Here is a 26,916-nt window from a genome sequence, read left to right on the forward strand (position 1 = left end):
TCCTAGATTTATTTCTTCCTAAAATAATTTTAAAATGTTAAACGTTTACGCGGAGCAAATAAACATGGAGTGATCGTAACTTAAGATTGTAGCTCAGTGTTCAATGACTTCTAATACTGGCTAATTATAAGTTACCTGACCCCAATGTAAAAATACACGTAGACCATAAAAGGTCAACACTCATTACTCGTAAAGCTAAGACTTCTAGTAAGTATACACTATTTAAAAAAATATCCTTTACTATTATTTCAATAAATAATTGTCAAATTAATTTTACCTTAATTTGGTTTTTTAAAATCAATTCCTCATAATGCTATGAGTATAACTACTACGTGTATAATTTTTATAGTTTTTTTAATCTAAATTTTAGCAACAGAAGCCATTGATGATTGTTTTTTATTGTGTCGTCGATTTATATAATTTTGATTTTCCTTATTTAAGAATTAAAAAAGTAATATGTCGGTCAAGAGTCTGCTTATAGTTAACTAATGAGCAGTATGCAATGATTCAGCTCCCGTCTAACTCGTTTTCCGTAAGAGTACAATAATTGGCGTCTACAATGGCGCCAGAGCTCGGGATGACGGGGACTCTTAGTGTCCTTTTTAAGATTTTCCTCTTCCAGGGCCCGTTTTCTTATTTATATAAATCACGTTTGGTTTTTGTTCCGTGTCGTCAGTCGATACGATATGGCTTTTAAATTTTTTTAACCAGCAATACAAAGCATGAAAGCACTTTTGAATCCTTATTTTACAAAGTTAATTTAAGTGTGAAGCTACTAGCGGTTTCCAGGAAAATATATACATGTATTGATACTATATAATCCAATTTATTAAAATTTCATTATTAGTACATGTAAATTTTCGGCGGAATACATTTTCAAAAAAGTATAGTAACATGTATTTACTTATATCGTGTTTTCTTATCAGTTTTATACCTATATGAAAATACGTTTTGGTTGTAACGTCATGCTAAATAATGAGAGTTTCACACTCAGATATTTTGTAATCACATCGAGTATTTACATTAACTTGCGGTCCCAGGTACACATATAAAATACACATTCAATATTATGAATAGCAACAATAGACAGCAAATGCAAATAAAAACAATTACTCAGATAATTTAATTAGTATGTTTATGTTTACATGGGATGAAAATAATCAAAATCGTTCCATTAATGTAACAGCACAGGCCAATTTCTCGAGACTACTTTAAATTTTAAACACAATCTACGAATATTAACCACATACTTAATTATCACCTAAAAATGATTAAGTTGCATCTATTTTTTTATTTATTTACGCATTTTACATAACCTTTAGTAATGTGATTTTCCAGAAAGTCGCCGTCCGATTGTAGCGATCGTAGTCGTAAGTGCGCCGTCACAATATCTCGCGCAGTATCAATCTGTAAGGAGAGCGGACCGACGTATACACCGCCCCCTCAGTGCCGCGAACGTATTTCGCGCCATTCATAATACTCATAAAATAATTATTATAGCAGTAATTTTTTAAATTAACTACATAATTATTTGTTCAGTGTTTAATTGTTTAAATATGGAACTGTGATTTTGGTGTATCAATGTCGCGCCGATATTAGTTTGATATTTATTATGTTTTACGCGGAAACGTAATAAAAGTTAATAAAAGATTTTAAAAACAAATCACAATTAATAATTAGAAGAGTACTAAAATGTGTTCTGTTATGCAAGCGGTTATTGTGTCTCTAAAAAAATAGGGGTAGAAACCCTAGATTACACATACATAATACGCTCTTGTTTTGATAGAATTTCCGTGGAGTGGCACTTTAAAATATTGTTCGGTACTTCATATCGTAGGGGAGACGATTGTACTTATGACTAATGTAGATATTTTATAAATGATTTAATATATTTAACAGATTATTAGAAACACGCTTTACCATTCCGTTTTTAGAACAAGTCTCACGGTATTCTATGTGTCCTTGATTATATTTAAGCTAATTTGTAGTAACAGTGCAAAATATAGGTTTAATGTAAAACATAATGGCCCTGCATTTCCTATTAGTGCACGGATATATTTATATCGTTAATTATGGTAATTAACTACACTTAAATTTTATCTCAGTTTTTCGTTTACTTATGTTTTTTTGTTAACTTAAAGACACTAGGTTAAAACAATTTCATTAGTTTATTTTGTAATAATTTATTCATTAACCAGTATGTTAATGTGTTCTCATAAAATGTTACATTCGTCTATATTTTCCCTGTTGCACTTAGTTAAAGGATTTCAACTAAGCGCATTAGGGAATTTATTTTATTAGTCCTCGTAATTTTTATGTATTATACAATGCTAATTCGTATTATTTCTTAGTATTTAAATCAGTGCGTTACTAAAAAAGTTGACAACTCAATATTGACAGATTATGATGCGTCGATGACAGCACAAGTAATTTGTTTGATTATGAAATCTTATTTCGAAGCGTTCCGATACGCACTGTGCTAATTTTATTTGATGCTCTTACCGAAATTAAAAAAAGATTATTATCTCAAGATTACGAATCGATTTTTTACGGTACATTGATACTTTAAGAGTAAAACAAGAAAAACAAATTCTGTTTTCAATTGTTCGATATTTTTTACGACGATATTTTAATAAATACCTATTAATAAATAGTCCCAGAAAACCTAGTCGATATCATTGTATGCTAAATATACCTAATTGGAATCAGTTGTCGGATGCATATAGGTGTGTAGGCACAGTAATTCTACTACGTCGGGAAGTCGACAACAATAGTTGATGGGTCGCGTCGACTGATTTAAATTGTCTCACAATCGGCGTTTCCGGTCTTCTGTCGGTGAGGGCGAACGGGCCCCGGAGATCGGTGCCCGCCGTCTCCTCCACCCCCACAGTCGTCTCGTTGCAGTTTACATTCATCCCTGCAAAACTGTTACGTACTTTAGTTATATTATGTACGATCATGTCTAGGGATCCTCATCACGAATACTGATATACGTTTATATATTATATATATTTACATATATTTTAGTTAACTAGTAAGCAAGTCATATTGATTAAATTTTATGATATAAAAGGAAATTAAAGGGACGTTCTTGATAGAATAGTTAATTCATGAAAAAAGTATTTTCTTGTTAAATTGAATGAGTATGGGTGATGCATCACTATCTATATACATATATTCATACATTTTAATTGGAAAATTGTAAATATTTAATAAAACGTATTCATGGAGCCCTCTACCTACAAGAGCAGTACGCAATAATAACTCTCTCACGGTTGTTTCGCTTCGGTATGATTGCGCTGGTCAGGTCATTATGCAAGTAGCATCAAATCGTTTAACCGTTACATGTCTTATTTTTCCTAATAAAAGACATTAAATAATCGCGTAGCTCGGTCATTGTTGAAATTGAAAAGAGGGCTTAGTGAAAACATGGGCTTATGAAGCTAGTACAATAATTAAAAGGTACATACATACAAGCGGTATTTAGCTTTGTATAGTGGCCCCGGATTTCCCTCACCGACGCTCCCCCTGCATCACTTCACCTTTTTGACTCGCGCATTCACTCTCTCCAACTTTTAATAACGAGACTAACGATCGGGCGGGATCCTGCTTAACTTTACGTCGATATTAAATCCATCGGCATGAAATGCAACCCTCATTTCCTGGCATCAAACAGCAAAGTCAACAACCTAGACCGAGAGCTTAAATTTATCCTGCAACCGTCTGCTCACAATATTGTTTTCCTTTTTAATAGAATACATTTTATGTATTCCGTTTGTAGAATAGTTTGGCATTTATAATTCATTGTATTTGTACGTTTAATGCGCAACTGAAGTATTCTTATTCGGTTAGTTTTTATTAATAATACTTTTATGATAATTTTGTCTTTGTTGTGACCGTAAACAATTCAAAATAATTATTATAGGTCCGAATTGATTAAGTAATTTCTATTACATACGCACTGATTTGATACTTGTTATACAAACACGGCCAATAGCTGCTGATAGTTTGCCTGCCGGTTTCTTTTCTGATGTTTCTCATTGAACTTTTTTTAACAGAGCTCGTTTAATGGCAATACTTGTAATTGTTGATGCGAAATCATTGTTTATGTCGTGAGGAGGAATTATCGTATTTGTTGTTAGCAATGGAGAAAGCCAGTGTTACGTTCATTGTAACTGTCGAGGCGTATGGGAATAGGAAGTTAGATTACGCCATGGTATCAAGGTCTCTACCGCATTAAGATTTCTTATATACGAAATTAATCCGCGATTTCGTTCGCGTATGGATAGACGTTTTTGTCTCCTCTCTATAATGTCAGAAGAACGTCATTTTTCCGATTCATGTACCATTGGTGATTATTTTATAAAACATGTACAACGTGATCGCAAATAAGCAGAGTGTTTGCTTGTTTGCGATTTCGTCACTCTTGAAGTACTTACTTATCTAATTAGTAAAAACGAGATTTTTTAGATGATAATATTATACATAACATATGTCGTGTCTTATTTTTAACTTTTTTTTAGTTTATATCATAAGCAAATATTTATCTTCTATAACCAAGAGAACATGGTAATAAACCTTTCAAATAAGCTTAAGTCATTCTTAACACCCCATGAGTAAAATAAATCAAAGATAGTAGAAATTGTTATTAATCAAGTGATGTCTATATGAATGCGATTTTAATGTTAGCGTGGTCAACTCATTGTCGCATACCTTATTTTACAACACGCGAATATATTGTCACCCTCCTTAGAAAGTCTTCTTATTATTAATCGTTTTCATTTTTACGTATAGATTAGAATAAGGCTGGTGATCGGATTTGTAATGTAATAAGAACCGGTGTTAATATTTTTAATGCATTGTCGAACAAAATAGTATTAGTTTGACGCATCATACGTACTGTTTTATAAAGTTAAAACTCGTAGAATAAATGTAGCCCAAAACAAATTCAGATATTACAACAACCTAATTTATAATAGTTTGCAAAATTATTATGTTGTCATTAAACCGATTAAAAAAAAACGTCATTTCTCAACTACAATGGAACCCTACGATATGCATTTCCCGATGTATACATATACTGGGTGGCTATTCCTATCTAGTGATGTCAAACTCTCTAACTTCGTAGCCAGAGCTTGTTTATAGAATAAGTTGCTGGTCTTGCACGCAACGCCAGCCTCCTGCCTAGACAATGCGGTCGACGGTGTCGGTGATTTCTGATATGATAATATTTACCATTACACCGGATAATGATTTTAGTTTATTATTTTTCTTATTTGTTTAAAATACGGACGGTCATAATTACGTCATTGTTAATAAAGGTGATTGTTATTTGTTTTCCTTTGTTTTCAATTGTCTGTAGTTGTGAACGTAATAAACGTATTGACCGATGATAATTTAGGCACACACATTTACGTAATATACGTGGAACAACATCATATGTATGCGCAGTTTCATACTGCTTTTCTATAACTTTCACCTGTCTTTTTGTCCTTGCAAAGTTACTCGTTGCAAATTTATATTACGATGCGCATCACGTTTCGTTTGTCAGCTTACTGCACGGTATTGTCAAAGAGTTATTTATTTTATATGATTCTACATGAAAATTAATTAATACACAGCTTGAAAATAATTTTAATTACGTGCCACATTCGATGTCTATTAAGTTGGATATAAAACAGCCGCAATGCATTTTAACGTCCCATAAAACTACGACTGAGGCCTAATTGTTGGCCAACTCCCTTCATAGACGTCTGTCCGTCACGGCTAACATTTACGAGCTTCATAAAGTTTTATGCCTTGTTAAAATGCACTTTGAACTGTTTATCAAGCTAAGCGAAGAAATGCATTTATGTATTAAACGTCAACGACTTTATCTATATTTATATATGAACTGATCAATGCGCATGCTCTTTAAAGTTTAACTTTAAAAAAAAGTATGTATAAAGAAACCATTTTGTATTAAATAATTTGTTTATGTTTAATATCGTAATAAATCAGGCTTAAAAGCATTGAAAAAAGGGCCTTAGTTGTGCGGCAGGATGTAAACACACATGCAAGAACCGAGTACCGCTGCGGTCTCGAGAGCGATGGATATCTCTCGGTTCCGATTGGCCGCCGACGCGTGAGGAATGTCGCGCTCCGGCGACATTAGAAACCGTGGTAGCACGAAATATTTCTCCTAAACAAGTGCCGGGAATAGCTATGGACATCTCTAATTTTGCCAAATATCATCTTTATTCTCAAATAATGTGTGACTTAATTAATATTTTTATATTTTATTTTAAAGTAGGCATTTTTGTGCGTGTTAGATAAAACTAAGCAAGTATGAATATCAATGATGAAGTATGTTTATTTAAACATAGATATAAATGTTGGCTGTAATATTTTTTGTCTGTATATTTTCCATCGGTCAAAAGTGCATCTTCTCTTTCATCTGTCACATGTGACACAAACAGTTCCAACTATATACATAACTAAATACGACAGTATTAGATCACAGTAAATTAATACAATTATTCAAAGTTACTACTTTAAAGAGTAGAAACTTTCCTAAAAGAAAGGTTCGAGTACCTTTAAATTTTTATCGTAATGGGATTTTTTTATAAATTGTCATAATTTTACAAGATCATTATATTATAGGATATGTTTTAAATTGAAAAAAAAGTTATTACATAAAAAAACATACGCTATATATTCCCACTTTTTTATAATGATAATTTTTTGATTATAGTTAAATTTTTAATATGTAATTTTAGTAACATCAATTTTGTGTTACATCATGAAATCAGTCTAACTTTACTTTAGGGCGACATAACGTACGCCGGCTCGACTCATGATTTTACAATCAAGAAGACATTAGTGAATTTCAACACCTTTGAATGACAAATGGTTGATTGAGTGCGAGCGGCATTACGCCGTCACCGACAGCACGACTAATATTTAATACATTTAATTAGAAATTTAACCGCCGGTTCCGCTAGATATCCGCGTATTACAAATAATTGTTAATAATATTGATTAATATTATTGATTACCGATGGCTCGCCAGCATCGCGTAAGAGCTTCATTAACCGACCGTAACATAACAGTAGGCGCCGTGTCTGTATAGGTCACCCTTGACTTCTCATGTGCTTATGTAGTTGATTCTTTAGTATATTTTCTAATAAAATGTTATACGAACAGTTTTGAAAACGAGGCGTCAGTGATTTAATTAGATTCGAAGTGTACGAAATATTGACGTTAAATGCCGGTGAAATGAACATTTTAGTTTAAAATGCTCAAGTATCATCGGCGATCCCACAGACACAAGTCGCCCGTGCAATGCTTGCGCTGGAGGTTAGTAGCACTTGTTACCTTAAATATGTTATTACATTTTAACTTTTACTTAAATGTACGCGGTTTCAAATAAAACATAATTTAAAAAAATATGAATAAAATATTTCTATTTAAAATTTCCTTTTGTAACCTAAGTACGTGCTTTCAATAGTAATTATTAGTAAGAATATATTGTGGTTTTTTGAAGTATACTATTCATGTTGAGTATTTGTATATATTCTACTCTAGAATAGATTCGTCCTATTAACATCGCCAGCTTCTATCCGATCAGATAAGGAGCAGAATAGTGGATAAGGATCCTTGCTCCAAAAAAGGAGCGGACGCATTAGTCCAGCTGCAGGGCACATGATATGGTGGCGGGAAATAACCCCAAGGAGGAGTGGCGTCAGTCGGGCGACCTGCAGTAAAAGTCTGCCAAATCATATTTCATGCGGTGCCATAGAGCCGACTCCCAATAAATAGAATAATTGCAATCAAATGCTGCTGATGAAATATGTACATATACAATAGGAGATGAGCGATATATTATATCGACGGCTCGTTTATAAGCGATTTTGACACTTTGTTTTTAATAACATTTGAAATCCAATCTATTACAACCAAGAATGTGTTACTTGATTTATTAGCAGTAACTAATACATCTTCAGTCCGCGCAGTCCCATTGATCACTCTCAAATCCCGATAGAATTTTAAGAAGAGATATACAAGCGTATTTTATTTCTTTTTCAATGTAATAATGGACGGAAAACACAAGTAAAGATATTGTAAAATAGCTTTGTTAAAATAAAATATTTTCTGAAACTTCTAATTTTTTACTATGACAGAGGAATAGTTTGTTATAGTCGAAATTATTGAAATTTATTTCATAAAACAGTGTTGTTGTTATACTTGTGATTTAAGTTTAAAATGGTATTTTGTCTTGCCCAAAGATCATCCGGAGAAACGGAGGCAGCGAGCACGGCGGCGGTGGAGTCCACGCTGGAAAGACTACGAGGCACCCGTAGCGCCCTCGAGGAGCTGTGGTCGGACCGCGAGCGCCGTCTCGAACTCACACTGCAGCTCAGACATTTTGAGAGAGATGCGCTTGAGGCAAGCATCGTTTTTTTCATTAGCAAATGCAACGATGAAATCTTCGCCCTTATTTGGATTAAAATTAAAAACTATTGTTTTAATTCATTGATACCTAAAAAAGTTTAAAATTAAGTAAGTAAAAAAGCACATTAGATATTTTGCGTAAATTGTAACAAACATTACTTGGCGGAAGTACATAGTTTTTTTAAATTATTAAATTATTTAATACTGTTATTTAAATATTCATACGCTTACTATTGATATATCGACATGAATGTTTACGCTTAAATTGATGCTTATAATGACTTTTTTTAATGGTTTGTGCAATATTCACGCTGATAAGGAAATTTGCAATGAATATGATTAGGTACACGTTTTTTTTAATTGTTAATAATAATAAATAGCCGTTTAAAGTGAAAGCAGTTGTAATAATTTAATAGCAATAACGGTAATATTGATGAGGAAGTTGTGATTGTCACTGATATCAGGTATCGTCGCGGCTCGAGCTGTGGGGCGACGAACTGCAGCGCACGGAGCCGCCGCGGGACCCTCAACAAGCGGAGCAGGCGCTCGCTGCGCACAACGAGAGCGTAGCCAGGATGCAGCACGCCACATTCCAGGTATCATTTACTTATCAACAGTTTGTTTTCTTACCCGAAGATTCAAAGTTATCTCAGTACTTTAGACAAGTAGTAAGTATAGCTTATAATTCATTATATTTTTGTATTAAATTTTCTTTACTTTAAATAAAAGGTCGTGCAACAAGGTCAGGAATTAGCTGCAGCTATCGCAGAGGCATCGGATGTGATGGCATCCAGCTCTGATAGCTCAGAAGGCACCCCGATGGATGCTCAAGCTCGTGTACAGCTTCTGCTCGAATTTCTTCACGATAGACAGCTAGATTTAGAAGAATTAGCAGAGGAGAGGCGTGCCCGTTTTGAACAATGTGTCCAACTCGGTAAGAGACATCAAAATAAGACTAATTGCCAAGAATATGCCAATTTGTATTAATGATATTGTTATATATGTTTTCTGTATTAACAAATGTATAATTATTTTAGGACAATTCCAAAAAGATGCAGCACAGGTAGTCAGCTGGATCAGGAACGGCGAGGCGATGCTATTGGCATCTTTCTCTATTCCGGGGACTCTGTCCGAGGCGGAACAATTGAAAAGGGAACACGATCAGTTCCAAGTGGCAGTCGAAAAAACTCACGCCAGTGCCGTGCAAGTTAAATATAGGGCTGATGCTCTACGAGCAGCAAATCATTACGACCCACATACCATAAGGTACACTTTACTTAAACAATTTATATTTTAAGTTTAGTTTTTGAATTTGTATGAAAACTGAAAAATTGTTTTTGTTCTTCCCTTTAGAGAAATATCAGAAGAAGTGACAGAACGGTGGCAAAGGCTAGTGACGTGCGCCGAGGAAAGACATAAGCTGGTAACGGCCTCACTCAACTTTTACAAGACGGCAGAGCAGGTGTGCTCCGTGTTGGACTCGCTCGAACGCGAATACCGACGCGACGAAGACTGGTGCGGCTCCAGCGCCGCGGCTGCAGCCGCCGCGTCCGCCTCTAACACCGGCCTTTCCACGGTTTCCTTGTCTTCAGTCTCTTTGACGAGCGATGGAGACGAAATAATACATCTGCAGAATTTGGATAAAGCGTCTCAGGTATCTAAATTTCTTATCCTATATCAAATTATTTTTATTTTTTAAATACAATTAAGTCGATGCTTTTATTTAACCACAAAGTTATGTAAAAAACTGCCTTGTTGTTTTTACCTGATTATCCAACCAAAAAAACCTTGTATATAAAAGGTTACTGAAGTTTACACCGAGTCAAGAAATTCTCAGTAGGATTATGGTTTTGAATAACAGCAAAAACATTCCGCAGCCTCTCGCAGTGCAGTCCCATCGCAAGATTTTAATATAGTAGAGATGCACTATTTATGCGCTATAATATATATTACGCAAATAACTTAAACGTAAAATCTTGAAATTAACAAAATATTCCTTTATCGAAGGTCGCCGCGTTAATAGTGAAGCACGGCGAGCAAAAAGAAGCATTTCTAAAGGCCTGCACGCTGGCTCGCCGTACAGCTGAGACATTCCTCAAGTATGCGGCGCGCTCGGCCCAGGTGCACGGCCAGACGGCGGCCGCCAGCAAGGCGCATCACGAGCAAACGCGCGCCATACTCGACACGCTGCTGGCGCAGGAGAACAAGGTACGTTTGTAAACCACTTTTAGGAGGCAACAACAACAACAACAACAGCCTGTAAATTCCCACTACTGGGCTAAAGGCCTCCTGTCCCTTTGAGGAGAAGGTTTGGAACATATTCCACCACGCTGTTCCAATGCGGGTTGGTGGAATACACATGTGGCAGAATTTCTATGAAATTTGTCACATGCAGGTTTCCTCACGATGTTTTCCTTCACCGCTGAGCACGAGATGAATTATAAACACAAATTAAGCACATTAATCAGCGGTGCCTGCCGGGGTTTGAACCCGCAATCATCGGTAAAGATGCACGCGTTCTAACCGCTGGGCCATCTCGACTCTTAGGAGGCAAACGAGCAGGAAACTCACCTGATGGAAAGTGACTACTACCGCCCGTGGAGATCTGCCACACCAGGCTTGTATGTGCGTTACCAGTTTTTAAGTAAAGACTCTTTTCTTGTACGCCGCCGATTAGTTCGTTCAAAACGTTTCGTTTGACATTGTCAACGTATTAACAGAGTCATTAATTGTCTTTTATTAAAATCAATTAACAGCCAATTGAAAGGCTTTGTCGTAGAATTATAGTCTTTTCAAATGATATTTTATATCATATATCTGTCACATGGATATGGCTTTTCTAGAAAGTCTATTAGAAATAAACTGACTAACTTAATTAAAGAGTTTATCTTTTTAATGTTTAACATTCGTATCGAGTAAACATATTTGATGTGTTCCTCGATAATAATCATGGTTGGCAGATGTGGACTTGCATAGTTAAACGATGTCGACAAGGCGAAATTATGAAATTCATGATCATTATTATGCTTGTTTTATGTATTTAAAAGATTCTTAAAAATTGTGACGTACTCATTATTTATAGCATAAAAATAGTAACAAATATTAACTTGTTACCTGATGACAAACTATTGTTGGAAAAGTTATATCCAATCAACAATCCCAGAAATAAAAATAAAATAGTTGTGTGATTAAAATTTATAAGCACACATAAAAAAAAATACTGTTCGCTTGCCCATCCATATTATAGATGTTAAGCAGAAAGTATATAAAATTAAAAAACAACTTAATTATAGTAACATATACTACAGATAGTACTTTAGACTTAATGCGTTTCGGATTTATATTATAATCTATAAATATAATAGTACGTCAGGTAAGACAATATTTAATTGTGCACGATCGTTTCATGATATGGGAATTCTATTTATAAAGTATCTCGCACGCTTATTGTTTTCCGGGTGATCGTTATAAAAATAGCTCTGAACCTATGATATGCGATCGCTCATAATACATTATTCATGGTGTGATTCGAATACATTGCAATAAAATAAACACAAACAACTTTGAATTGATTCAGATCGGTCATTGTTTGTTTACGATTCAAATTATGTCACGTGAAAATATTTATGAAACCAATTCCTTGCAATTGTCGATAATTTTGTTGTCGTTGTACATGTTTGAATGAACGCGTTACTTTCATCCGAGTGAACATTTAGTACAATTTTATATTTTTGTGGCCGTCGGTTGGATCGGCGATCAGTACGGTTGGATGAAGTCGCGGACAATGGCGTTAATGTTATGGTCAATGGAATCGCTAGTAGCCAGTCTGCCGTTGCAGTTACGCCATGTGAAATTATAAAGCTCGTCATGACGACTCTATTTATGTTTTTAATGCAAACAGTAAATATTTCTTCAATTTTATTATTTATTTGAACTTTAATGGTTGAAGGTTTGTTCTTAGTGCAGATTTACTTTAAGTTTGCCTTAGACTGTCTGTATTAATAAGGTTTTGACAGTGAAATGATAGTACATAATACCATCTTTTCAATACGTAACTCCTTTTGAGCGTTTATTGCTTAGATTGGTTTTATAATTGGTGTAATTGTTGATTGTTTTAGGTTTTGGAGCACTGGACGGTACGTAAGAAGCGCCTCGAGCAGTGCCAACAATTCGCGCTGTTCGAGCGGTCTGCGCGAGCGGCAGTGGAGTGGATCCGCGAGACGCAGGAGCGATGCGGGGCGGCCGCGGCGGCGGCTGCGGGCGGCGTGGCGCGCGAGTCCCGCGAGCGAGTGCGCCTCTTGGCGCAACTTGCGGACGGACTCGTCGAGAAGGGACACCCCCATGCCGTGCAGATCAAGGAATGGGTTGCAGCTGTAGATGCAAGGTAAATACTTCAGATATCTTACAGAATGTACTAATTATATCAATGTGGTTAATATCCATTAAGAACAAATGTACGATAATGTTAATTTATTACTCTAATATTTCAGTCTAACGTGAGAGTATAAATAAATGTTAATATGATTGAATTGATTAATTTCGATAGTGGCTAAAGCAACGCTTAGTAAAGGTGTCTAATTTCGAAGAGGATCACATGAGTAAAGTTACGTGTCGTCTCTCACGCAGATATGCAGAATTCAGTGGTTCAATGGAAGGCGGTGAGAGTGAAGCGGAGAGCGACTCCGGCGTGGCGGCGTCGCTCAGCTCGGGACAGGCGAGCGAGGCGGAGCCGCGCGTGGACCCGCCGCCCGCCGCCACCGCCGACGACAAGCGGAGGAGTGCGCGCCGCAAGGAGTACGTATATCCGTTATCCATATGCCCTTTAAAATGCAATTACTTACAACTCTGTTTAATTCACGCTCGAAAGTACATTAATTCCTGTAATAGGACAAAAGATGTCATGTTGTTCTTGTAAATGCTTCCCTTACGTGCTATAAATGGCACTTTGATCGACCGGTTCCGGTCACTGTCACTTTACATCTAGAAACAGTTTATGAGTTTATGAGTCTTAAGTCTTAACTAAGAAAACTGTTCTATTATCGCAAGTTGCTTGCCCTTACTTGTTAAATTCGTCGAAATCTATTACTTCATTACATTATGTTGTAACGAAAGATTATATGTAATATTAAATACTAATTTCAAATTTCTTGTTTAGGTTTATAATGGCCGAGCTTCTGCAGACGGAACGTACATATGTTAAAGATTTGGAGACGTGTATCACATGTTACTTGCGCGAAATGCGGACCGACCCGGCCTCGGTGCCCAGCGCCCTTCAAGGAAAGGTATGGATTATTTACTTACCATTAAGCTAGTTGAAACATTTCGCAAAGTTATAAATTGTACATTATCATATTCGTTATTATCTTTAATTTTTAATTAAGTTTTCGTGAACAGATGATTGCCGTTGTCGTTTGTAGTGCCGTTGTTATCATATTTCATATTATTCGTAAATTAACATTCATGAACGAGTTTTAATTAAAAATCAACAAAATCTTGTAAATTTTACGAAAACAATACAGTATTGTAACTGAAATAAGACTGATTGCAGAAAATTGTTCCCGTGGAATATATTGTAATACATGCAAAGAATTTACCATCCGGCAGCGGTTCTCGCCAGATTCGAATAATATGAAACATACATTTTTTTTAAATTATTTTTGATTCGAGTCGGGTTTTTTAAGTGTGAATGAAATAATAAACAGATGCGTTTGGTTTATAGGAAGAATTAATATTCGGCAACATCGAAGAGATCCATCGTTTCCACGAGCGCGTGTTCCTCCGCGAGCTCGACAAGTACGAGACGATGCCCGAGGACGTCGGCCACTGCTTCGTGACGTGGGCGCGCGAGTTCGACATGTACGTGTCGTACTGCCGGAACAAGCCCGACAGCAACGCGGCCGTCGTGCAGCACGCCGGCGACTACTTCGACAGGCGAGTGCGATGACTATATTATCAGAACATGAGAACAAATCGACGGGTCCCAAGAACAAAATCTTATGGAAAAATAAGACAAAATCGACTTTATTGTTAATTATTAACCTGTATAACATTTACTACAGGGTAGTGTGTTTGATTGTTTGATTTGATTGAATGGCCTTTGATCAAAAAACCTTCGAAATTTATTCATCAAGCGTAATTATTCATAAACATAGTTTTACAAAACTTTAAGCAATCACACTGTAAAGTAGGAATTTCGCAGATACGATTTTGTTCTTGGGACCTGTCGAAATATATATAATATATAAATATGACAAGAAATGCATGTATCACACCTTGAGAACAGAATTACAAATTGAACGTACATTATGAAGTAAAGTAAAAGCCTGTTCATTACCCGTGCTGGTAAAGCCTTGTACTTTTAAGGTTAAGATTTGGAGCTAATTCCGCTATGCTACTCCTATGCGATTTGGTAGATATGCGTGAAGCAGAGTCTCATTAAAATTAGACATCGAGGAAACACCCTCACGATGTTCTTTTTCATCGCCAACTACGAGCCGAGTTATTAACTTAAATTGCCGAAAGTTTAGCTATGTTTTGCTTGGATTCCCGCTTTTATTGATAACGTGGCTCTTTTCTTGTAATTGAAAGCAATCGTTTTTCTTTCCTAATAGAATGACATTAACTCATCTAGATCAACTAGATTTGATCATAGTATGAAGAAAACTTAGAAGAAAAAATATAGTCTACCTTTTTATAATATTGATTGATAGTCGAGCATTAGTGCCTCCTGATAATAAGTGGTCACCACCGCCCATAGACAAAAAACATTAACCATTCCTTTCATCGCTAATGCGCCAACAACCTTGGGAATTAAGACGTTATGTCCCTTGTGCCTGTATTTACACTGGCTCACTCACCCTTCAGGTGGTACCTACCCAGGCGGGCTTGCACAAGGTCCTACCACCAAGTAATAACTTCATACATTAAATGGTATTTGAATATTTTTTTATACTTAACAACAGGGTTCAACGCAAGAAGAAACTTGAGCATCCCCTGGCTGCCTATCTTATTAAACCAGTGCAAAGAATAACGAAATACCAACTGTTACTCAAAGATTTACAAGCGTGCTGTGCCGAGGGACAGGGGGAAATTAAGGTAATGTCTTTATTCTATGATATTTACATATACATATCATTTGGATAAACTGAAATTATGTACATGATTACAAGGACTTTGTATTTTTAAATATTGAAAAAGAGGAACTACTGAGCTTCTTGCCGGTTCTTGTCGGTAGAATGTACATTTCGAACCGGTTGTAGCTTCATTTAATATAGTTGTTAAAATTAAATGACAAATCAAGGGTGTTCGCAATAGTCTACTTGAATAAAGTATATTTTGATTTTATCTTCTGAAACGGAGTAATAAATAAAATTTTCAATCTTTTTATTACATTATGTGTTATATTACTTATTTCAAGTTTTATTTAAAAAAGTTTTATTTAAAGCGCTTTTTTATTGATGTTGTCAAAATGCGCAGGATCGACTGATACCGTTACTTTTATCCCCACTCCACAAACTTTGAACCAAATTAGAGGAGTAAATACAAATATTATAGGATTTCCGTAAAATTGAACAAAAAAATAACACCAATAAGACGTGTGCTTTTCGTTAAATTCTATTAATATGTTTACTTTAGTCACAATTACTTCGGCCCCAATGACAAACTAAATTAATTATTAAATAGTTTTATTTTTATTCGTGTACGAAGAATATTGAATCCGTTTTCATAATCTAATCTTTTACATTATTATTTCTTATCATGTTCTAACTAGCATCCAGTGATAAGAGGCGGCGATAAGATAAAGGTCCTCGTTACAAAAAAACTCCATAAGAAGTATATGTCGATGTAAATGTATTTGTGCTAAAATTTATCGTGTTCCATAATTTGAAAATCGCGGTGAGCCCTATTTGCAATCGCCAGCTTGTAATTAAATTGGGTTTGATGTTTACGATCCTAACCTTAACGACAACGCCACACAACGACTAACAGTTAATATTAATAACGATTATATAATCATTTGTTTGCAGTTTTAATGTATTTCAATCGTAAACAAATATTGATTATTTGTTTGCTGTTGCCTTGCTAACTTTGTATGTAATGGTCGGTAAATTATTCTGTATGTATTGTTTTGATTATAGAATATGTTTCGGTTGTAATTGAAGAAAATAATTTAGATAAATATATTACTTTAGATAGACATTGGAAATAGCCGGTTTGTAATTGATATTCGAATATGTTAAAAATCACTCTCTCGACTCGTACGAATATTAAGTGATGGAAAATATAGTTACTGCTCATTGTGTTAAAGACGGCTTAAATAAATAAAAGTGTCAATTAGTTTTTCTTATTGGAAGCAAATTGAGTAGTTTAGTAGCGGAGTATGTTAATCTTATAATCTGCAATAATTACTATCTAATTAATTAATGAAGCGCGATGGCCGCAGCGCTAATGTAAATGCTTTTGTTACAGCAGGTTAATTAGTCTTACGAGTTCTGCGTCATTCATTATCTAAACTAGCTGGGGGAACAAGATTGGAACAAAATTACTCACGGAAATACATCCAACAGTGCAACGGATTCTTGTAATACTCGTGTGACACTTGAACGTATCGTGGAGTTATTAATGTAAAGTCCCAATTCTCGTCAGTGCTAACGACTTCGCTCTGTCAGCCACGGAACTTCTTATATAACAATCAGCTGAACTTATCACAGCATCACAAGCATATTGTCAGTTTCGCGTTATGTCATAGCGTCTGAGAGTTAGTTTTCTAAGTGTTCCTCAATATTCGTAGAGCAAAATACGAATAGTTAAGCGACAAGTTCGATGAGTAATTCGACTATTGTTTACGAGAACTCGGGAATCCTGTCTGCTCCTAAGCTCTTTTCTACTTCCGATTCGACTTAGTCGCTTATCTCCGCTGCTAATGAGGTTCAGTGCTTTGTAATGGCATTATCAGTATAAAATGTTTGTTGTTCACTTAAGTTTATACAATGCATACGTGATATTGGAAATTAAATAAACTAGTCCACTGTGCGCTGTAAATTGACGATTAGTTCGAACCATTATTTTCCTCATGATTCATTTGTGAGCGGCACAGTCAGTCGAGATTCGTAGTGAGTAGTGTTTTTCAGTGTACGTTATATCCAATATATTCGGTGTAAAATGATATGATTGGTGTAAATGTAGACATTGTGATCGTGATGATGCTTAAATATTTGAATAACTATCGCACGAACAAAATTGGACCCGCCGCGAAGGATGACGTTGTATGTGCAAATGTTAATATTTTTGATAATAAACTCTTTTTATAAAGTATTTAGTCGTTCTCACTCAATTTAGAAATGGAAAGTATTTATCAGCCTTGTCTTTGAATATTAACAACATTTGAGTAGTTATTTATCTAAAACCGGTTTAAAATGGGCATTCTTTTGTAAATATTATTATATTTGTTGAACGGTTAGTTAGTGATGCAAACAAAAACAATAGTGATTTACGTTCCATTTAAAGTATAAACCAAATATTAAAACCCAATAGAAACGCATTATATCTTTATAATTGACTTGGTTGTTATGTCGATTACAAATGTTTTCCACTTAATTTTGTTCCAAACTTATAAATAACAATTTATGCGTTACTGCCGTTGATGATTCATAATTATGTCGGTTGTTCGCAGGACGGATTGGAAGTGATGCTCTCGGTTCCGAAAAAGGCTAATGATGCAATGCACCTGTCGAATCTCGAAGGATGCGACGTGCCCATGGACAGCTTAGGCGAAGTCGTGTTGCAGGACTCGTTCCAAGTGTGGGACCTCCGACAGATTATCAAGAAATGCCGGGAGAGGCGGGTGTTCCTCTTCGATTTGCATCTCCTCCTCGCTAAAGAAGTCAAGGACACTCATGGCAAGGCCAAATACATTTTCAAGACTAAATTTATGGTGAGTGTCGGACTGAAGTTTTATTGTTAAAGGAAGTAGAGAGTCTTTGGCATCTGCCACCAGCGTCTACTTATTTATGTTCCTGTTATAAATTACAAATCGAGTTCATAATGAAATAACTTCTAACATTGGTTTCTTAAATTACATTCTGATTATATACACTCTTATTATATACAGTGCTACATGTAACACCAATCTTAAAGAATGGTTCATTTAAAAGTAGATTGTTTTGTAGTAACAAATTGAATGAAACGTTGTTTAGACTTCCGAGTTGGGTGTAACGGAGCACATAGAAGGCGACGAGTGCAAGTTCTCAGTGTGGACGGGCCGCGAGCCCATGGCCAGCGATTGTCGCATCGTGCTCAAGGCGCCTTCGCTGGACGTCAAGCAGACGTGGGTGCGTCGCCTGCGAGAAGTCATACAGGTAACATTGTCAATACGAACTTTAAATGTTAATTAAAATAGCTTCACTTTAACATTGCGCTTATGTATTACGACACCTACATTTTTATTTTACCTTAACTATTTACTTGAAGGGGATTCACTGCGATGACAATCGTAATAAACCCGAATTCAATTTTATGTAATTGGTTTATATAATTGTTGCTATGTCATTGGTTGTAACGACACATTACTTAGAATAGAAATATGTTAATGTTGTATGTCTAAATATTTGTTTGTTATAGGAAACGTACTTTAGCGGGGCGTTGCAGCAACCGCCGCGCAGTCCGGCGCGGGCGCGGCCCGCCAGCTCGCAGCGCTCGAGTCGGTACGTGTGGGAGACTAATTTAATACATTTGTCGGACATGACTATTGTCTCATAAAACTAGTGTCAAAATATTATGTATAAACGATTACTACGATGGAATCAAAATTATAACTGAGGATACTTTTACAGAGACTTTGAAGACACCGACACGGACAATCTTGACCGCAACTCATTGGCGTCTTTCGGCAGCGGCAACACCACCGACTCAGACAAGGTAGGTCACGAGTGTTACTTTATCTAACTGACGACGTTCGATTGTCATTATTGTACGTTCTATTTAGAAGTTCCTTAAGAGCTCATTTCAGAGATCTACTTTGCTGTAGAGATCGACGGATATTCTCATACAATACTCAAACAGTCGCAACCATTCTACTGTATTCAAGATTTTTCATAATATGTTATACTCTCCTTAAATACTTAGACAAATTGTAAACACAAATAAATCAAAGTGCTATTTGTGGGCGACACGAGTATTGTTTCAATATTCGCAACTCTCTTAAAATAACTTAATCAGTGACAATGACAGTAAATCTTTTTTATCTTTTTCTGTATCTACTATCGAGAAATCAAAACTTGCTATAATATATTATAGACGACAACACAGTCTATACGTCAGTCTCCCTCACATCCAGCATACCTTTATAAACAATAAAGAATTTGTAGGTCGACGAGATGACAAAATAGTCTTAGACTATCTTGCTGTTCGTACTCATTGCTATATTAGATGTTACCGCACAATCGGTTATTCTCCTTCAAAAAGAAAAATACTCTCAACTCATTTGGAACATTCAATTCTTATCACGTAGTAATCATTTAAATTGTAATGATTGAAAAGCAAATGTTATTGACGAAATATGGTCAGAATAGTCCTTTGTTATTTGTTTTTAATCTTGTGTAAATGTTATCAAATCATTGTCAAGATAAAGTTATCATATTGAAACAGAATTTTCAATTAAAAATCGTTTTATACGACATATATTACAATATACTACATTTTAAATGGATAGAAATGTGTTTTTGACGATAAAATGCTTAAAAAAAATTAAATAGGATTTGATGTTTTGCGGCAGTCTCTGTCCTTGGTATACTTTAAAATTACAGTAAAGAGTTGCATTTCTTCAAATATTATAGTTCGTCTCTAGAAAGTTTGAGCCCGATTTCGTATTAGAATCCTTTCCTATAACCAAAAGTAATGTTGTTCAATGTGTCCTGGTGATACGGTAGATATCTAGTCGATAGAGCGAGCGAGGAAATGTCCAATCGACCAGATAACACTCGTGGATATTATTTATGATGTAGCATTAAAGCAAAATATCAAAATACTTTTCATTAAAATACCCCGCGCCGTATCAGTTATCGTGCGTTTATACGGAAAAAACAATATTCAAATATACATGTTGTATTTTTGATGATATTTTCATATTGCGATATTAGCATACAATAGAACTGCGAAATAACATTTACGAAGACAGTGTAACAGGTTTTAGTTGTCAAATATACTTCTTTAATTTTTTATTAGTCCGCAGTAGTTGTAATGTTATCTAGAAGTAGATTTAGCCGTATCGTATAGCACTACCATATAACACGGTCAGCAACTCTGACTTTTCAATGCTTAATTTGTGTTTACAATTTATCTGGCGCTCGAATAACATCGTGATGAATTATGCATATTATGTCGGATTAAATTCTGACACGTGTGTTTTCCCAGAGGGTAGGTAAGCTTTGCCCAACCGTGGGACAGTCCGGGTTATTAATTAAGTTTTTACTGTATATTAATCTGTACTTGATAAAAAGACGACTGCCCTCGGTGAGTTCGTTGATGAAAAACGAATTAAATAAATATCTTGCAGCTATATTTTATTTTGTCCGATTAAAGTTAAGCAATTTACAAATGATGTGTACATAACTTATAAAGTAGAAAACTTATAAAGTAGAACTTTGTCGATAGTCCCGTAGACTACAAGGCAAAAGTTTAATATCACGGCGCGTACCTCTGACTTTTCGAATTTACGTCTGTCTTTATTATTAATATTTCGCTGACTTTAACGGTGAAGGCAAAGCATGATTAAACCTGCATGTCTGAGATATGTTTTGAAAATATGTGAAGTATATTGCCCGCAAACTTCCACTGCCTTTAACCCTCACTGTACCAGTATGTTGGACTATAGCTTAACACTCCTCAATATATAGAAAGACCTTTGTGGGTATGTCTCAGGCGTGGAGCAATTTATACAGACTTCTAAAATTACAATAGAATTTACGAAATTATGACGCAAATGATAAGCTCCTACAGAATAGGGTATGTCATTTTTATGTTACATTTTGCGTGACCCTCTAAAAGAGGTAAAATATGTTTACTTTAAATGAATCAATGAATGAATTGTTTTACTGAAGGAAATGCAAACTCGAACATTGTCGGAGCATTGCAGGTTTATGTAATAACTTTGTTAAGTAGTCATTAGCGTCGTCTGGTTTCAACTGTGGACTTCGTCAGCCGTAAATAATTACAATAAAAATCTTATGAAGACCGCTAAACCTCTTTAGACAAAATATTATTGAAAAATTAAGAACGTTTTCTGTGCTTTTACAAATAATCTACGAGTGCTAAAAACAGATTCCATACATTGTTATAAACAATATCAGCGACACTATAAATATACTAACATGGAATATAGACAATATGGAATAGGATTCATTTTAGTTAAAATAAAATAAACCGTTACTGTTTAAATCACGTCCACGTAGCGCTGTTCACACACTATCGAATACAAGGTAATTACGTCTCTGGAACGCAATGAGTTTACTTCGGACAAACTACGATCTACCCCTTACGCTCTACTCAATACGTTGCTGAGACGATGCTCTCATCGTCTTATTTATATTACAGGAACCGTGTACTCATAATATTAAAAATATACCTTTATATTATATTATAATTCGCAGAGCCCTGTTAATATCGATTTTATTTCCCGATAAAGGTAAATGACCCCCAGGAAATCCCAGGAATCCTAGTATTGATAATTTTACTGACCGTGTGCTGACCTGGTTACCGGGATTCCGGGGTTTTGTTTCCCTAGGTATGACGCAAGCGAATTTATTAATTGCGCAAATATTATCTTGAATTGAATAACGAAACAAATATTAAACGGCTAGAAATGAAGTTATAAACCCAAAGGTTTTTATTCTAAATGCTGCTTCATTCCGTATTCTCTTCTAATTTTGTTTTTTTTATGTTTTTGTTTTTCATATGCCCCATATCTCATAGAGAAAATTTAATTATGTAAGGGCAACTCACATATGAAATTACCCTTGTGAAAATTTGTACGGCGTGTTGCAACTTTGTGTTTAAAACGAAACGAAATTTGCATTCATTTATAGGCTGCAGTCTGCATTATATAACAACATCCATTTTTAAAATTATGTCAAAATAAACGCTTGATTGTAAAATATATTATAAATATAATATATTCATATCGAATAAAAGACTATACGAGTACCTATAGTTTGAAAAATTCAATTAATGAATACAAACAATACCGTAATCATTTAATAGACGTTTTATTCCAATTGGTTTGTTATAAATGCATTCAGTGACTATCAATATCGAGATTGCTTTCAGCGAAGTGGTCACAATGGGGAGTTTTATTGAAATTTTGATGCTTTGAACGATTTTGTTTTATCCGAACATGTACAAACATGAAAAGGAATTTAGCGTAATATAGTATATTCTTTCGTAATACAACACTCTGGTATAAAATATGCATTACTTTCTAAATGAGTTATCAGATATCTAGGAAGAGCCATCTTGTTAGAAATAAATTTAGTTGTGTCAAAGGCGAGGCTTAGTAATTTTCGCTGCGTCGCTAATGAGTCTCGGCTTCGCTACAAACTTAATTAGATACACTATATACTCTGTTGTCGTTATCTCCACTGTAGCGTTATATTCAAATTATATTTTTCCAACGATGTATCGAAGTATCGATTTCAGTCTTTCTAATTTCAATGATAACCTGCGATTTTTAATGAGATTTCGGCAATATGTCGGCATCTGAAAATATTTTTGATTGTTACGATCAGTTTACAAACAATTATCTCTTCATCCTTTGATCGTATATTATTCAGTTATAACAACATAACCAAATTCTTATGCAGACCTCGAATTCGAATTTTCCACGTTTATGCAGCAGCGACGTATCCGCGATTCTTTTTTTTAACGCGATTCAAATCAACTGTCTTTCCATCTCTACGGCATTTTGTTTTTTATCTTTTGTGATATTGTCACATCAAATCACGTATTTTGCGTGCCTGTTAAGTTTTGACCACGTATCTAGTTGACGCATTTATGCTGAGCATCTCTACACAAATTGACTCTCCCAGAAGCTAAAAGGTCCTTGGCTCTGCTTTGTTACCACAACCCGAGTAAACCAACACAGTAAGATCCTCTGCTAACCTCTCCACATGCCGAGTCAACGGAGTAGGTTTGATTTAAGTTCGTTACTTATCTTTAAATCGCCTACAATTTTTCTCTTATCTCGATTTCTTTGCAGACCGTATTGCTTTACAATGTTGTTTTCTGTGACTAGAGTCAAGGTTGACACCCGTACTTCCGGATCGGTACGACTATTTAAGGATTTTCTATTTGTCATCCTGAAGACAATTGTTTATAGTCTTGTTTCTGTCATAACTTTGTTTCTAATAACATGGCTATAGAATGTTATGTTTACACCTCCGTTAAGTAAATTACTTATTATGTTTGCTACATATAAAGAAAACTGCTACATATAAAAATTTAATGCATCAGGTTAATTTAAAAAAGTCAGTGTTTAGATGTGTAGTTAATAAACAAAACCAACATTAAAAAGATAAACTGCTAATACTATTTCGCCCTCAACATTATCATCTTTTGGTGTATGAAAATACAGTGCGATTGTAATTGTAGTACTGTGTAAGGTTATGCAATATAATACGTCACATTGGACACGTAAACACGAATACGTCTTATTGTTATAACATCTTAAGTCACATGGTTGATACACATTGTAAGACTTGCGCTTCTCACCTCGCTTCTTACCAATCTATTGACAAATTTTATACTAATGTATTTTATACCAAAACAAAACAAATAAATCATGTTTCCATCCCCGTAAATATTTAACCTTTGGCAATTATTAAGAGCTCCAGTTACACGTCGTTATATTTCAATTGTTTGTAGTTGCACTGAATGCAAGCAAAATAAACTTTTCAAAACAAAGTTTTATATTCAGCGAGAAATATGATTGATCTCTTGTTTTTACGTCAATGTTTTTTTTTTTTTGTTACAATTTAATTGTTTCGATAGTTTGGTTTTTATTATTTAGGTACACATTGTTCGACTTGTATTCCAATGGCCTATAATAAAAATGAAACTCACAACATACAATATTTTATATTGAATATTTATTTGTACAAGCTTTCCCAATTATTTTTGTTTCAATGAAACCAATCATTTTTTACCTAATAAACATTTTACTTTTTGTTACAAACAATTAAAGCATTTCGACCTGAGACTATGTGTATCGAACTGTGGAGGATAAAGAATTAAAGCTAAATGTCATAGAAAAAAATTATCTAATCAAAATATATTACACATTTACAAAATATCAGATGCGGTGTAATTACCAAAAAATAACAAACTTAATTGATTGAAAACCATAATAAATAATATCCAAAATATTATACTTGTCACAGTTTTGCAAACGGTTCGTTTCATACTAATTAGTGCAATACCTTCCCGCGCAAAGAAATTAGACGTTCTCTTGACAAAGGTTTTGACACATATGAATTCGGAAATGTAGCTCGATACGGAGGCTGCGTAATGAACGGGTCTTCGCCCGTAAGATAGCGAGCGATAGTAGCGGGCGGCACAATGCGCGGCAGTGGCGACAGCGCCGCGCGCCGCACCGGACGAGGCGGGTCGCGACCAACGCTCATTGCCGCTCGCGTCCGCGCCCGCGTCTCCGCCCGCCGCCCGCTGCCCGCCGATCTACGTTTCGAGCGCCTCGCGGTGCCACGTGACCTTACGATGACTACTACCCCACCTCTGCATCCGCCCTTACCCGTACCCACTAAACAACATAAAAGCCGGCGCAAAATATCGCTACCATGGTTCAGGCAGAGTTCTGTGAGCGCGCCCCATTCAGCACTTTCGCGCCAGCACACAATTGACACTCCAAGCTCGTTCCATGCTCGACTACTCAAGGGCAACCGCCAACGTCAGGTGAATGCAACATCGTGTAAGAGTGCCGGCTTAGTTTTTCGACACACCCTTATGAACCCTTCGTCGACTTTACATATCAATTCAGTCATACGATGTTTCAGCTGCACTTTACCATATTATTTTATGGTACATACACATACCTCTCCGCTGCAAAACATTCGCTTTTTATTGGTACAATAAATTTTACCGTATATAATGTAACACTTGGTAAAATATAAAACGTATAACGCTCGCATTTTAATTTATTTTTGCCCATCGCTTGAGTGGTGATGTGCGCATCTGTTGTTGAGGTTATTGTAAACAATGTGCCATTTAAAGAGTTTCATACTCACGTTTGTCGCTATTTGTTAATTTATCAACACATTGATATTGATGTATTCTTATAAGATTATCATTAACATAACACAAATATATTATAGTTTTTTTTGAGAGTTTAGAAATACAAAACTTGATGCAAACATTTTGGAATGTATTTGGTTGGTAATTGTTTTTTCAGTTTATTGTCGAATACCGGCGCTTTTTTTTAACCGCGTTATTTTTATTTTATGCTCAAAATAAAATTGCGGAATCGTACACAAAGCTTTCGGGAGGTTTTACAAATATTTTATTTATACGTATTACGTTTGAAATAAAAGGAAATAAAAAACGAGATATCCTTTGACCTTTGTCATTTATTGATTCTCGTTAAATCTGTAACTTGTTTGTTTTCAAAAGTTATAATAATTGTGTGTAAGCGTTAATTTTTTTGGTATTTGTTGCTCCTACGACAATAACATTAGTCGGTCACCGCTTTATAGCTCAGTCTTTGTTATGTGGAACGCATCACGCAAAAATAAATCCTATTTAAATTTAAAATGTTCACTAAATCAAATTTAGTATATTTGTCGGTCACTCGTAACGGGTAAAGCTAGAAGATGTCTGAAAGTGGATTTTGCAATGAAATGTGTAATGGGTTGTGTGGATTCGGCTTCGCAGTCTTATGCAAACAGAGGTTATCACAGACGATAATTATAGATTTAGATGTTTTTTAAATCGCTTTTATTTACCTTTCTAGTTGTAGGTCCTTTGCTCTGTTTTTATTTTAATAAGTAATACTTATTTTAATTGTAATATTTATCAGTATACAAAGACATGTCATAACACCACATAGTATGAAATACACATGACACTAAGGCCTGTAAAATTATAATACTTTTTATGAATATAGAAATACATACATAATAATAAGCTCCGTCGTCGGCTGCAAACGCAGCGAATAACAATACATAAATACAAAATTGCTATTTATGTCGGCAATCACAACTGCGGATATAGGAGCATCTGATGCTTTCAATAAATGTTAGTGATGGAAATATCTATTCAAGGTTTACTAATAGGCGAACACGAACTATTACATTCATTTGTAAAGAAGGGATATATATATTGGATCTGCTGTGACACCATGTAAGAGCTTATCATATTATGAGAAATAGGTAATACCTTCTCGTCACGGATCGGGTGCGAAAACAAATAGCATTTACAAAT

The 26,916-nt window shown here is 35.2% G+C and overlaps 1 protein-coding gene across 4 annotated transcripts in view; it reads left to right on the forward strand.

The window, feature by feature from the left end:
- The window catches only part of LOC124542954 (triple functional domain protein), a 79,156-nt gene that overhangs the window by 14,429 nt on the left and 37,811 nt on the right, over window positions 1–26,916 (forward strand). For all 4 annotated transcript variants that reach the window (XR_006967412.1, XM_047120909.1, XM_047120910.1 and 1 more), the window contains 15 exons: window positions 8,268–8,427; window positions 8,898–9,029; window positions 9,163–9,367; window positions 9,471–9,699; window positions 9,787–10,087; window positions 10,441–10,641; window positions 12,552–12,817; window positions 13,060–13,227; window positions 13,589–13,715; window positions 14,153–14,364; window positions 15,396–15,528; window positions 18,107–18,367; window positions 18,630–18,791; window positions 19,054–19,136; window positions 19,266–19,350. Coding sequence is in view for 3 of the 4 variants with exons in the window: in XM_047120909.1 (XP_046976865.1) it covers window positions 8,268–8,427; window positions 8,898–9,029; window positions 9,163–9,367; window positions 9,471–9,699; window positions 9,787–10,087; window positions 10,441–10,641; window positions 12,552–12,817; window positions 13,060–13,227; window positions 13,589–13,715; window positions 14,153–14,364; window positions 15,396–15,528; window positions 18,107–18,367; window positions 18,630–18,791; window positions 19,054–19,136; window positions 19,266–19,350 (2,725 nt within the window). In the remaining variant the exon portion in view is untranslated. The remainder of the gene's footprint in view (window positions 1–8,267; window positions 8,428–8,897; window positions 9,030–9,162; window positions 9,368–9,470; window positions 9,700–9,786; window positions 10,088–10,440; window positions 10,642–12,551; window positions 12,818–13,059; window positions 13,228–13,588; window positions 13,716–14,152; window positions 14,365–15,395; window positions 15,529–18,106; window positions 18,368–18,629; window positions 18,792–19,053; window positions 19,137–19,265; window positions 19,351–26,916) is intronic.

The sequence above is a fragment of the Vanessa cardui genome, chromosome Z, assembly GCF_905220365.1.
Source record: "Vanessa cardui chromosome Z, ilVanCard2.1, whole genome shotgun sequence".
NCBI classification, from domain to species: domain Eukaryota; kingdom Metazoa; phylum Arthropoda; class Insecta; order Lepidoptera; family Nymphalidae; genus Vanessa; species Vanessa cardui.